Here is a 13,962-nt window from a genome sequence, read left to right as displayed (position 1 = left end):
CCAATGGTCAGGGTGAGGAGAGGGAGGTGAAGGGAAGCAAGCTGTGCAACATGGCTGGAATCTGTGCACAAGTGACCGTGTATTGTGCTTAAAGGTGCTCTGTGGCACGAGTACTGCTGTGAGAACAGGAATCCCAGGCATGTGGGAACTTGTGACTGCCTGCTCTCTGACTCTAATTAGAGTTCTGATAATCAAAGTCACCATTTTCAATGGTTTGTTGTGGGTTGTTGTTTTTTTTTTGCAGCATCTGGAAGATTATCAGCGTCGTCTCGACCTGTCCTACTTAAAGCAGTCTGAGGATCCCATGATGGATGAGTTCAGGGTAAGTGGCAGCACTGAAGCAATTGCTCTGTGCGTCCTGATTGCAGCACCGTTGCTCTGTTTGTGGCTCTTCCTATTCCATCTTCAGATGTGCAATCTTGGAGATAAACCTTTAGTTTTGCTGACTTCCTGAAGATCTCCGTGGATGTAACAACGTGGTTCTGCACATAGGAGTGCTGGTGGAGCTTGTAAGCTTAGTGAGATACCAGGAGGATGATGATGATTTGATACTTTGACTGCTATTTGTGCCAGTCTCACTTAGAGATTCTGTGTTGTTTATTTATCACTCCTTTATATTCTCCAAAGTCGGTGTGTATTCAAAGAAATCTTTATGTGATGACTTGCCTATAAAACTATATCCTGTAATCTTCCACAAATAAACCCACAAGCATTTAGTTAGGAAATGAAGAACTTACTGGCAGTTATGAAAGCTTGCTGTTATTGATTGTAGACTGAGACTTGGAAGGAATGACTTGTGAAAATTGTCACTTCTACTTGCCTGCAGATCTAAATGTCACAAGCACTGAAATGACTGAAGAATCCATTGACATTATAAAGTCCATCAGATCATTGGAATGCTTTTTATATCAGTATGTCATTCGTGGGCATACTTGACTTGCAAATAGAGTGCTGAAGCATTAACCAGTTGTAATACTGGGACTGCAGACTTTGTATGGGCTATTGTGAAAGCTCCTAGAAATCAGATGACATTCTGATGCCTTAAGAACTTTACTTAGAAGGAAAATTCTCCATGTGTTCACCTGAAACATCGTCAAAAGATCAAAGAATGAGGAAGAGTGATGAAAGACACCTCTCACAAGACTTTTGATGTACAGCATGCCTTGTTCTCGCTCCATGGTTCTTTTTCCACACTGGGTTTAGCTGCTCAAATTGGAGCACCCATGGGTTACCTTCCCTCTGACACTTCTATGCTTTACCACTGCTTGCTTTCCTAGACGTTTCATAGTGCTGCTTCTTTTTTTTCTTCCTCCTGCTGACAGAACTTGGATCTCACAAAGAGAAAAATGCTTCACGAAGGACCTTTGACTTGGAAGGTTAATCGTGACAAAACTATCGGTGAGTCTTCCTTGTCAGCTGATGTGGGGTTGAGTTTGTGTGTGCTTGCTGATAGAGGGAGGGAGAGAGAAAGCATTTCTGCAGTTTCCAATTATGATTCGTACTGCCGCCTATAATGATGTGTATGTGTTTCTCAAAGCTGATTAAATCATTCTTGTCAATTCTGAAATGTGCTGGAGTATCATTAAGGCCATGCAGGGACACAGCAGTCAGTCGTGAGATGATCCAATCCCATCTGTAGCTCTCTGCTGTAGTTTTGATGAGGAAGATTTGCAAGCTTTGCCTAGAATGGCATAGCACTGATTAGTGCCTCTGCATGAGTAATCAAAAATGCAGCCTTTTTCTTTCTGCTGGGGTGTGATAGAAAACCATGAATCTTTAACTCGTTCTGGGTTCCTTTGCGCCCTGTGCAGATCTCTACACTCTGCTCTTGGAGGACATTCTGGTGCTGTTGCAGAAACAAGATGATAAGCTGGTCTTGAAGTGTCACAGTAAAATCTTGGCGTCGACGGCTGATAGCAAACACACCTTCAGTCCTATCATCAAACTGAACACTGTTCTGGTTCGTCAGGTGGCAACAGGTCAGTGTAACAAGCAAAGGAGGACAACAAAAATGGGGATTAGATCAGTTGAGGAGAGGGTTTTTTTTGTCTAGAGTTCCAGAGTTGAACGTGGAATAATGCGTGGGCTTAATTCTTGGTTGTCCAACATCTTGTTCAGTAGCACTGCGTGAGCTGTTTAACTTCTCTGCATTGGTAATAACCTCTTTAGGCATGGCTTGAGTTATAAATAGGCTTCTTTGTTCAAGTAGTCTGGTTTTATTAGATGAAAGGTTCCCTAGAAATGAAAATCACTATGAGGGAAAAGAGAAGTGGTGCGTTTCAAAGTAGCTTGGGCAGAAGTGGCTCTTTTCTTTCAGGACTAATAGTCAGATTTCCTGGATTTCCCTCTGTGTACAGTACCACTGCAGGGTTATTCCATGATCTTTTACTGCTTCTGGATGGGGGTACTGTCCAGTTCTAGGAATGTCAGGATGCTATGCAGAACGAGGTTTGCAATTAAATGCTTCCCTCTTTGTGTTACTCCAGACAACAAAGCGTTCTTCGTCATCTCCATGTCAGAGAATGGTGCTCACATTTACGAGCTGGTGGCACAGACAGTTTCAGAGAAGAACGTGTAAGTAATTGCTTCAGTTCCATCTGCTCTTTGATTCGCTGTACTTGTGAGAGCTTTTGTGTCTGCTTGTGTGTAGTAACTGTGCAGGTGTTCACGAGTTACCTGAGCTCATTTGTATGACGTGTGGCAGCCGTTGTAGTGTGCAGTGTATTAAACTGATCAGTGCTACGTGACAGGTTACATAATGCTTGCACTTACATTTATACATAAAAACAACTCGACAGCTCCTGCTAAGGTCCTGTCATTCATTTCCTTCTGCTGGAACATCCCGGTGAGGTGAGCATTGTGCTGTGCTGCTTCACTTGTGGCTGCAAGGTATTACAGAGGCACTGACTGTAACAGGATTTGAAAGAACAACAGGATTAGACGTTTCTGTTGATAAGAAAAGCAGTAATTGCATTAGCTGGATTTAAAAAGTGTTAAATGGAGCAGTATCCGTTATGCTTCACATCTTGCATGTTTTTATGTGATGTTTTTATGCAGATGGCAGGACCTTATAGCTCAGATGGCAGGGAATGTAAAAATGGAGAGTAGCAGAAGAGTGATTCCATTACCGCAGTCGGGACCTGGCGAGTAAGTAACAGCAGCTGGAGGAGGAAGGGCTGCTTTTCTTTCCCCAGCAGCCCATCTTGTGTCAGCCAAAGCAGTGATTGGCATGCAGCATTCAGATACAGGTGACTAAAAGTACATGTTGTTTCTTTCTTCCCTGCAGAGAAGAACGTGAAGAAGAGGAGCAGCAGAAGCTCAAAGACCAGCATGACATTCCTGCCAGTAGCCTACAAAGCCCAGGTAACGCAGTGGGCCTGGTAAAGGCTGTCAGTAAATTTGATACACAGAGTGCAAATGTGCCAAGGCATGTTCCTTGTGTCCTGGGGCTCTTTTGGTAGCACTGGCTTTTTTGTGGAATGGAACAGTTTTTTTACGAGTCAGGTAAAGAAATGATGCTGAAGCTCCTGGAAAAATACCTCTTACTATTCCCATTACAAATCACAGAAAAAGATGGTTTTTCTCCCTGGAAATGAACAGCCTTTTATCAAAGCTGTGCTCAAGAACCATTTGTTAGTGTTTTCAGGGATTATGAGAATTTTCTGCAGTTTAGCATCAAATTTGACACAGTTGTTTAACCTGAACACACGTTTTCTGTCTTCTAGACAAAGATCTGGGCCTGGACTCTCCATTGATACTGAATGCTCAGACTTCACCCACCATGTCTGAAAAGTCCGAGGTGGAAAGTCTTCTTGTGGCAGAAAGACAGTTTGATAAAGTGCAACAGGCAGACCTGGCCCTGAAGGAGGCTTCTCCGTGCTATGAACACACAGCCACCAATTTACCTTTGGTGTCAGGAGGGCAGTGGGCACTGGATGCATTAAGGAACCGTAAGTACCTGTGAGCTTTGCTTTGGAGATGGAAATTGTGAGGTCGACCTTCTGAATCAATGCTAGAATGGTACTAATGCCTGTTTCTATTAAATAATTTGTTTCTCTGTGCTGTAGATGACAGCATAGCAAAACAAAGTGGATGTGACATGAAGGAATTCTGAGTTCTGAATTTGCACACCGCTCACTTCAGCCACAGGCATCTCATTGCTTTGCTGTTGTTTCTCTGTGTCTAAAATGAGGGTAATCATGAATGGTTACGTATCGTCCACAAAGTGCTTTGATGACAAAATCAGATTGCAGAGCTCTGAGCAGTGCTGTGAAAAATGTCATTGCCAGTCAGCAGACTTCTCGAAGACATTGCAGTTACCCCATGGACTTGCATTCACAGCACCAGGGGTGCAGAACAGGAAGGGCTGCCTGAGTTGCAGGCTGTGATGTGGCATATTTCTTTTGCAAAATCATGCAGATGAGGTTGGATGTTTTACATGAGCAAGACAAAGTCTAGATGCAGATTTTCAGGGGATTTGGGAGCTGGCTGGATGTGATCAGATTGGTACTTGTCTGTGCTGAAAGCAGTTTGCTCTGATGAACAGATAATTCTGTAAAATTGTTTTTAGAAGATTCTCAAGCGTTTTCTCTGTTCTGTGGTCTACCTTTATTCAGAGGAAGAATGCAGGGCTGTGCAGCCCACTTGATCAGACCCAGCATTCTAATTCCTTGCGTTTCTAAATATAACTTCCTAAAATTTGAATGAAATCATTAATCTGTGCATCTCTCCCTGGCATTTCAGAAGTGGACACGCAGTCCCTGAATTGCACTTGAAGGGAATACTCTGTACTGCTTCTCTTTGGGTCATTTGCTGTCACTAGAATGCAGAGCATTCATACCCTTGGCCCCAGTTCCCTTTTCTCTCTCTCCAAGTAATTACAGTCTTCTGCAGCTTAATGGTTTACCTCAGATCTTCAGATCCATTTTCTAGGATTCAGAGGCCTTTTCTGATTCTGAATGCTGTACAGATGATCTTAGTAAGCATGTTCACAGACCAGCCATAAGAGAATCTCAGTCTGTGGGGTGTGTTAAGGTGGTATCAGTGACCCAGCATCTCTTGGCCATGCAGATGCAGTAGGGCAGCCCTCTGACAGCAGCAGTGGGTCTCACATTTTGACAAGAGCCTTCCCTTTAGCTGAAGGGCTGCTGTGCTGTGTGAGCCCATGGATTTTCCTGGGTGTTATGTGAGCATTACATGGTGAGAAAGAACAGCAACTTGCACTCTCGACGGCGTCATATTTTTGCACTGAACAATGTGTCCTTAATACGAAGTGTTTGGTTGGGATAATTTGAGCGCTAAAGGGATGTGGGTTGAAGTTCAGATAAGAATAAATTTACATGAAATTGTAGGGAAAATTGTGGATCTGTCATTTCAAAATCCAGTGGAACACGGTTAGTGTGCTACTTCGAGGCTGGGGTCCCCCATTACTGCCTTTGGGTTTCAGTTCATTTGCAGGGGGTAACAACCAGGCACTCAGCTGCCCTCCAGCTCACTGGACAGCTTCAGTAGGTGATTTCTCTGTTCCAAGCAAGGTGGAGCTTGGACTGATGTGTTTGCCCTTCCTTCTAAGGTGAAATGTGGAATAAAGCATTGGTACAGGGCTCCAAAAGACCTTTTATTTATTTTCCCCCCCCTGACTTCCCTCCTGAGAGCAGTGAGAGGGCTGGCTGCTCCGAGATCTGTCATTTGAAAGAGGGGCCTTTATGTGTAGTTTGATCTCTGTTCTGGAGGACACGGTCTGTGAAGCTTTGCCATGTTGTCTCTACTTGCAGTGGACTTGCTGAAAAAGCTGTTGGTCCAACAGCTTGGCTTTGCTGAGAAGGGGACCCTCGAAGACCGGCAGCGCTTCCCCAGGTTCAGGACCGTCTCTCAAGAGGCACAAACAGAGGGTGGAAGTGAGCTTGGATTGCAGCACTCCGACCATAACAAATTTCACCAGCCTGGAGCAGACCCCACGCTTCCAAGAAGCGGAACTAACGAGCCCACAGCTAATTATGGCCTCCGGACTTCAGCTGAATCACCAGCTCCAGGAGATGCCATGCAGCTGGGAGCGAGGGACCCCGGGCCCAGCAGTAACTTAGCGATGGACCGCATGGGTGTGAATCTGGAGGTCTCTGCCACAGAGCTGGAAGGGCTGGGTGCTGATGAGAGTGGGGAGCATTTCTTTGATGCCCGAGAAGCTCACAGTGATGAAAATCCATCTGAAAGTGAGCTGATGGAAAGGAAGGACGAGGAGGATGTGCAAATACGGATCTCAGGTGAGTTTATTTCCTTCCTTCTTGGGATGGCAGCCTCTCCCAGTTCAGTACTAGAGACTTGGGCTCAGTTTTGATTGGGAAATACTAAAGAAAACCACAGTACGTTTTCCTAGTGAAGCTTCTCTTGCTGATACGAGTTAGGACATTTATTTAAAGTTAGTTCTTTAGTCCTTGACAGTCATTTCAGCACGGAAAAGAGCTGAGCAAACATGTACCTAATGAATTTCCTATTTTATGAAAGAAGAAACCAAAATCCTGTGGGGTTAATACACTGTGACAAACTGTATTTACAGAGGCCTGGGCACAATGCAAGCTCTTGATTGCTATTGCCACTGGACCGTGTTATCTCTCAGCTGACGGTTGGAACCTGTAGGAAAAATATTTTCCCTGCAGGCAAAGCATTGCTGTAGTCCATACACAGAGTCATGGCTCAGGCTATTTTGTAGCTATTGCTTTGGCTTCTCATGATTGAGCTTGGGAAGAGAAACGTACAGTTCAGCTTGGCACTGCAGTTGTCTCCAGCGACCTCACCCCAGTCTGAAGCTCTTAAAAGCTTATTGTGATTTCCGTTGTTATTACATATGCTATATTTGGCAATGGCCTGAGCATCTCCCAACCTCTCTCTTCTACCCTTCAAGAAGGTTGTGGAGCTGTTAACTCAGCAGAAAGGCAGCTCGAAGGCAGCAGCTGTAAGCACCTTCATGGGACTTTGCACACTTTGCATTTGGAAAGTCCCGTGCTTTTGATCAGCCAAAGTGGTGACCCTGCACTAAATTTAGCACGCCAGCTTATCCTGTGCGTGCTGTGGTGTGAGGAGGCACTCACAGGTAGTAGATTCCATATCTCTTATCTGAGAATATGCTTTTATTTAAAAATTGGATTCTTCATAAGCCAATTTGTGGCTGTCCAAACGCTGCCTTCCAAGTGTGCATTGAAAAATCGTTTGTCTTGCCCTGAATTACAGAAACACTTTAAATTATTAAAAGCAAGCCAACAACTTGAAGCATCTAATTACTTGTCACCACTCACGCTGTTTACTTTCTTAACTGTGGAGGGGCATCAAAATCAGATTGCCCTGTTTTCAGTCAATTCTGCTTTCACGTGCAAGCTTTGCTGTAACGCTGCAGAGAAATTATTTAATGTAATTCTATTGCTAGGCACAGTTTGTGATTGCTTTGCTGTCTGTAACTGCATTATCTCTTAACGTATTTTCAGCAAGCTGGATTTTAAAGCTAACCCACCTACAAGCAGGTCAGAAATGGTTTGGGTTGGTGGGTGCTGTGAGCACGTGTGCAGGATTTTCAGGCTGGAAGCAGAGAACTGGGGAATGAATGCAGGAGGGGAGGTGATGAGCTCCTCTGGTCTCATCCTTGGCCAGCTGTGGTCCCCAAACCGGCCGTGATCTGCAGAGCTCAGCTCAGAACCAAGCTAGCTTGGTCTCATGCAATCACCACTCTGCATAGTGATCACAGATGCTTTCTCTTATCCATTTTAACACGTCTCAGGAGATGGGCCTCTCCCCACTTGCCTTCCTTAAAGTCTGCTTAAACTGTCTGCAGTTCAGTGGTTCTCAGCGCTGACGGCACCGAGGTGTGAGTAAAAAGCTGTTCTTTCGACAGGAAATTATTTGATCCTTGATGGATATGAAGCAGTGCAGGAGAGCTCCACGGATGAGGAGGTGTCGTCTCTGGTTCTCCAGGGTGCTGCAGGTGGCCACAGCTCTTTGGACTCTGCACAGCAGCAGCCCCTTTCCCCACGGGACACGCAGTCGGACGGAGGCAGCTCCCCGTTTGCAGAGGAGATGATGGTTTCCCGCTGGGGAGGAGTGGAAGAGCCCTGCACGGTTGTAGCAAACCCTCCCTTCTGGTCTATAGAGTCACGCGTGCAGATGATGCAGTATATTCAGAAGATAGAGAATAACCTTGAAAAGTTGAAGGTACTGTGTTTCTGCTTGCACCAGTCACTCTTTTTGTATTTCTTAGGCTTTGTTTTAGAAAATAACTTGGAAATGTTCAGTTCTGGGGAAGGAGGTCGTGCCTTTTTCAATCTCTGGTTCTTCCCTCTGGAAGCTTTTGGAGGGGGAACTTTTGGTGCCATTTGCTTGCATTGCACTGTGGGGTTACAGGAAGCCAGCAGTTCAGCTGCAGGCAGGAGGTGTGCGTGCTGCTTTGGTTTCAGTTTGGAGCCGTTCTTCAGGGACAGGACAAAAGTGCAACTGTGTAATGGTGGGGTTTCAAAGGGACCTCTGGTCTGATGGGTATGAATTATTGGCATACAAATTGGCTCTTGTTGCATGCTGCTGCCTTCAGCAGGAGGTGCTAAGTTGCAGTAGGATAATAATGAAGTTTGCAGCTTACTATATCCAGAATAATTTTTTGTATGTTTTGAGCATTTGTCCATACAACGAAGCATTCACTGTAGAGGATTTACAGCATCCTGGTGTGTAAAGCAGACCAACGTGTTAAGTTTGTAGCCAGTCTTTAATTGAACTCGAATGTGAAGAGGAGATGGAACATTGTTTGGGAAGGGGAGGCTGAATGAAGGTCTTGAGATCCAGTGTGGGTCACAAGAATGATTCCAGTCCACTCTCCCGCAGTGCAACGTATCTTTTCCCATTTGAAGCCCTCTTCAATCACTTGATAAAGAGGGAAAAAAAGCCACTTGAGGTGTGTTTTTGCTTTGTTTTTCAGGAGGTTGAGGAAGACTACATCATTCTCCGTCGCCAAGGGCTGGCTGGGTCAGCCTCCACAGGAGAGCACTCAGGTATGATCTTATGGAACAGGCAGTGCAGAGCACACTGACATCAGGCATTAACCAAAGAGTGCACAGTCAGTTATTAATGTTTTCAGACACACACACAAAAAGGTTTCATCTGCTTCAGCATCTCTAACAGGGTGCTGGTTCCAAGAAAGGTCACAGGAATCCATTGAGTCTCACAAGTGCAGAGGAGCTCATCTCACCCGTACCTCCAGCTGAGGACGTGCAGCTTCTCTTTCAAGAGGGCTGAATCGATGTAAACTCCCAAACAGAGATTTCTCAATGTGTGAAATGATTCCAGTCTTTCTCTGGGTTGCCTCTGGCACCGTGTGAATTGGCTGCTGTGTGGCCAGTCCCGTGGCACTATGTGGTTGCTGGGATTCAGGTTAAATGTGTGCTCTCTCACTCACACTGACATGCTTTCTGTGCTGGTGCTGTTGTTCAGAAACACCAGGCATTCGCCTCTCATTGCACCTCTCCTTCTCTCACCACCACTGTTTTCTGTTTTCCTCCATCAGAGAAAAGTTAGTCATGTTTTCAAGACGACTGAAGATTGGATGAGGACTGTCAGGACTCAGCACCCGCTGCCTTCCTTGTGGACTCGTAAGACAAGAGGGTTCAGACCATCCAAATGTGAACCATCCTCTAGCAAAGCAGGCATGGGTGCTTTTCCTGTGGGGCATCTGCACTATCTTGTCAGTGAGGGAGTCTGTTCTATTCTACTCCTCCTCTCCTTGGCCACCAGAAATCTTTTTTTGTTGTTCTTTTTTTTTTTTCAGAACAGAAAAACCAAACCAAATGTACAGAGCTTTGGGTGTAGGATATAAAAAAAATGTATTTAGACATTTAAAAAAAAAAAAAAAAAGGAAAAAAAAAAAAATCATTGTATTTATTTGACTTCATTCCGTGTATCAAAAGCACATTTTAATTTTTTTAATCTGCCTATTTTTGTTGTTGTCGTCGTCGTCGTCGTTGTCGTTGTTCTGTTTTAATTGGGTAGTGACAGTTCTGGCCCTGTGCATCCAGTGTGCTGTGCCTCCCGCTGCTCCTGAGCCTCGTTTGCTCCCAGGGCAGAGGATGTGCTTTGTGTACCTTCCCTCCACTGGACTGGACTCTGCACTCCCTGCTGGCACCCAAACTGCCAGGCAGAGAAGCCACTTATGAAGGTGTCACGATGACTTGTGGCTGGAACTGTGTGCATCCAACGGTTGCATGGCAAATGCCCACATCACCACGTGTCCAACAAGGCTTTTCCATGCTCTGAGTAGCCAGGCACTTGGGCAAAGTTTATTTCCTCCTCCCTCTCTCTCCCATTAGGGTTTTCCTTTGCTGACATGCGAGATAAAACTGGGAGAGGAGAATAGGCTTTTTTTTTTCCTTGACTTTGTTGGCTTTGATCATCGTCTCCTTTGTAAAGTGATAAAATTACTTGGACCTGCAGCACTTTTGTAACTCTTCTCTGGATCAAAAAAAAAAAAAAAAAAAAAAGAAAAAAACAGTAAAAAAGAAAAAAAAAAAAGGAAAAAAATGCAAACCCAGAAGTGTTTCAAAGATGTGGGGCGGATGGGTGTCTGTCCCTGATTCACTACTGAATGAATAAGGGCTGCCATTTGAGTTAGCCACAGGTACTGCTGATTATAGGGCCAGTAAATTTTAGTACCTGAACGTCTTGCTGAGGGCTTTGGGGTGTTTGGTTGTTGTTTCTTTCTTTGTGCCAATGTGTCCTCACTGAAACAGAGATGTGCAGAGCAGAGGAGGCTGAAACAGCTCTCCAGCACTTCCCTGGGCCTGTTCTGATGGGGGTTTGCTGTTGAGACACCTTTCTGTCTGGGAACAAGATGTAACCATCAGCCACCAGCAGAGCCAATGCTGGGCAGCCTCTGCTGGCTGTGCACTGCCCTGCGTTGGTCCTGGATGGGCAGCAGCGTGGTGAGGGGTGGCTGCCAGTGGGGCAGCTGCAGTGCAAAGCGTGCAGAGCAGTCCCTTTTTCCACCCTCTTTCCAGGTTTTAATCTGGTTAACGAACCCGAACTGAACAAACCCGTAAATCCCATTAACCCTCAGAACTGCAGGAGCAGCTGCAATTGCGTGGATCCTGAAGTGCTGAGAATCTGTCTTTGGTCAGCAGAAAGATCGCACTCCCTGCTCCATTAAAACAAATGTTTTCTCGTAAGCTGTTGGCACAGAGTCAGATCTCTCCTTTTTCTTTGAACTGAAGTTGGAGAGGAGATCCTTCTTCTTCTTCTTCTTCCCATTAGAAATAGGCAAGGGATGAGTTCACGTCCAGATTGAACAGAGAGGATTTGGGGCCCGGTGTGAAAGAAGGAGCCCCGATGCTTTGTGGAGCAGGGAGGAGTTCTTCTTTTGAAGAGCTGATTGCACAGAGTATCGCTGTTCACCAGCAGGAGCCTTGCACTGCCAACACAAGCCAAAGTGTTCTCTTCCATGCTGGCAGGAGCTGCTTCTTCCTCTGGTCCTGCTCAGGTCCATCCTCACCCCATGAACGTTCTGTCAGTATTAGCCAGGCGCTGCCCTTCTTACCTGCTGGGATCTCCCCTCCCCGCCTTCAGCCCTACCAGTTCCTTTGGTTAGAAGCACCCACGCTTCCTCTTCTTAGCCCCCGAAGCAGAATGCTGCCTCATGCTGATGCAGCAGCTTTACCTGATCCTGCCAGAAACTGAGCTGGGCTGCAGCCAGACCTGCTGTCCAGCTCCCTTTATTCCCCACCCCACATCATCCCCTCGCTCAGTTGGCACGGTGCTGCTCTGCAACCCACACTCCAGAAACAGGAGCAGCCCTTGGACTCCCTGTCCAAAAGCTTTGCAGCTTACAAGCTGCAGGAGTCCCTAATGATGCTGGGTGCGAGCTGCGACGAGGCCAGGGGCAGCTCTGTCCCTTTCCACTCTCAGGATGCACAGGGGGAAATATCTTTGCTTTCTGCTGGGCTGACAGGCAGCAGGGAAGGAGGCCTTTGGGGTGGCTGCTCTGCAGTGCAGGAGGCTGCAGTGCTGTAAGGAAGCCTGACCTGTTTGAACCCAGCTGCACAGAGAGCAGAAAGGTCACACGTGCTGATGGGTTTTTGTTTCTGCTGGCCTGCTGCTGCTGCGTTGGTCGTCCTGGCAAAGGGGGCATTACTCCTGTAGAGAAATGATGGTGGGGTCAGGGATCTGTGTGCAGGAACCTGAAATAACGAGGGATTCCTTTCTACTCTCTGGCACATCTACTGTATGGCAGAACCTCAGGCTGTGCCTCGCTGTGCGGAAGGAGCTGGAACTAAATGCACTTTTCAGGATTCCCCTTTCCCCTCCAAGCCATAACGTTTCTTAAATGCCAATTTCCAGGGTAAGAAAGCATTTTAATTCGCTCCTGCTTGGTGACTGTACATTCCCTTCCTCAGACTGGACAGCAGAGCAAGGCGATGCTCTCTGGTTTCTTTGCCCAGCCCATCCTTCCTCCAACTCAATTCTTTCCTCCCAGCTGTGAGATGCTGTCTGGCGTTGTGTTCTCCCTCTGCTCCCCAAAGAAGCCCCTGCTTCCCCCAAAGGTGCCAACTGACAAGCAGATGTACTGCAAAAGGGATCCTGCAGCCAAAACACTGCTGTTGCGTTTCGAATTCAGTCTTTCGGAGCTCTCTTCCTATTAGAATATTTTTATTTTCTTTGTACAACATACAATCGTGTACTCTTAACAGAGATTTACTTTAAAGAGAAGAAAAAAAAAGAAAAAGAAATCTGGAAGTATTCTTTAAAAAAAATACACAAGAATCTTTATTAATAATCCTGTATTTTTACTGATCATGTTTGAATGTCTAAAAAGACTTTATTGTTCTAATTATCCAGATGTATGTTTGTAAAATAGCTCTTTTATGACTTAGCTGATAAGGTTGTATGTTTCTGGAATTAAATATTGGTCACTTAAAAAAAAAAAGAAAAAGAAAAATGTTGTTTTCAGGATCTGGGAAATAGAAAATTTACGCGTTTCAAATATCATTAAATAAGCTTAAAGGAAAGAAGTTGTGACTGCTGGATTTTTTGGGGGGTGGCTTTGCTGGAATGGCTCGAAGCGTTGGGCTGCCTGCTGTGCTGATGGGCAGGGGAAGCTTTCCTGTGGGTGCTGCTGAGGAGGGGGTTGTGCTGTCCTTTGGGTTGGCAGCTCTCCCTGAGCATCCTATGGGTGCTGGGTGGGATTTGGACCTGGGACCTGTGGTCCTCGACCCGCCTAAGGGTACCCAGCAGCTGACTGTAGGCAGCCCTTCAGCGCAGCTCAGTCATCACCATTAAGCCCTGCTGGACTGATTTCTTCCCCTGCAGCATCACTGAAGGCTGCAGCTTTGTGTCGCCATCAGCCTGCTGGGCTCCCGTTGGGGTTTGCTCGCAGGGCACAGCACTGGTGGTGATGCTGCAGTGCAGGAGCAGAGTTCTCCCTTCTGCTTTTCCTTCCCTCCTGCGGTAAGGCTGTGAAGTTTCTGGAGAGGTTGCTGTATTATAATTGGTAATCAGAGCCCTATTATTCTTTCCTAATGATGCTGCTCGTGTTTTGCCTGTTTGAATGTTATTTTATATATTCCCTTTATTGCACTGCTGTAAATAAATGATCACACGTAAACAGCTGAGCTTCTGCTTGGTGCCTCCTGCAGCCTGTGCCCTTGAACCCACGCTGGATCTGCCAACAAATCCCCATGGCAATGCCTGAAGGTCCAACTGCATTGGCTGTGAGCTCCACCAGAGCCATTTCAGGACCTGAGAGGCTGCGCTGTGCTTTGGGATCGTGGCACGTGGGGCAGCGCTGACCTGGTGATGCATTCCTGTGCCATCCATCTCCTGCTTGTCCTGGTGCAGCTTCTCCCCTGGGTATCCCACAGCATTTCTCTCTCTCTGGGGACACCTATGCAGCCTTTACCTGGGGGGATTGGCCCCTCCTGGTTGCACCCCCACTCATTCCCAGAT

The 13,962-nt window shown here is 46.2% G+C and overlaps 1 protein-coding gene across 5 annotated transcripts in view; it reads left to right on the top strand.

Annotated features, from left to right (window-relative positions):
* ARHGEF12 (Rho guanine nucleotide exchange factor 12) overlaps positions 1–10,599 on the top strand; it is a 64,081-nt gene extending 53,482 nt beyond the window's left edge. For all 5 annotated transcript variants that reach the window (XM_042882229.1, XM_042882228.1, XM_042882227.1 and 2 more), the window contains 11 exons: positions 245–322; positions 1,323–1,398; positions 1,812–1,979; positions 2,487–2,574; positions 3,058–3,147; positions 3,287–3,363; positions 3,726–3,950; positions 5,775–6,260; positions 7,880–8,196; positions 8,951–9,023; positions 9,536–10,599. In XM_042882229.1, the coding sequence (XP_042738163.1) occupies positions 245–322; positions 1,323–1,398; positions 1,812–1,979; positions 2,487–2,574; positions 3,058–3,147; positions 3,287–3,363; positions 3,726–3,950; positions 5,775–6,260; positions 7,880–8,196; positions 8,951–9,023; positions 9,536–9,546 (1,689 nt within the window). In that variant the 3' untranslated portion in view covers positions 9,547–10,599. The remainder of the gene's footprint in view (positions 1–244; positions 323–1,322; positions 1,399–1,811; positions 1,980–2,486; positions 2,575–3,057; positions 3,148–3,286; positions 3,364–3,725; positions 3,951–5,774; positions 6,261–7,879; positions 8,197–8,950; positions 9,024–9,535) is intronic.
* The last annotated feature ends 3,363 nt before the right edge of the window (positions 10,600–13,962 follow it).

Source organism: Lagopus leucura, unplaced genomic scaffold (genome assembly GCF_019238085.1).
Source record: "Lagopus leucura isolate 7727_CA_CO unplaced genomic scaffold, USGS_WTPT01 Super-Scaffold_100034, whole genome shotgun sequence".
In the NCBI taxonomy this organism is placed as follows: domain Eukaryota; kingdom Metazoa; phylum Chordata; class Aves; order Galliformes; family Phasianidae; genus Lagopus; species Lagopus leucura.
Note: the sequence above shows the minus strand (reverse complement) of the source record. Positions and strands in the feature narration are given on the sequence as shown.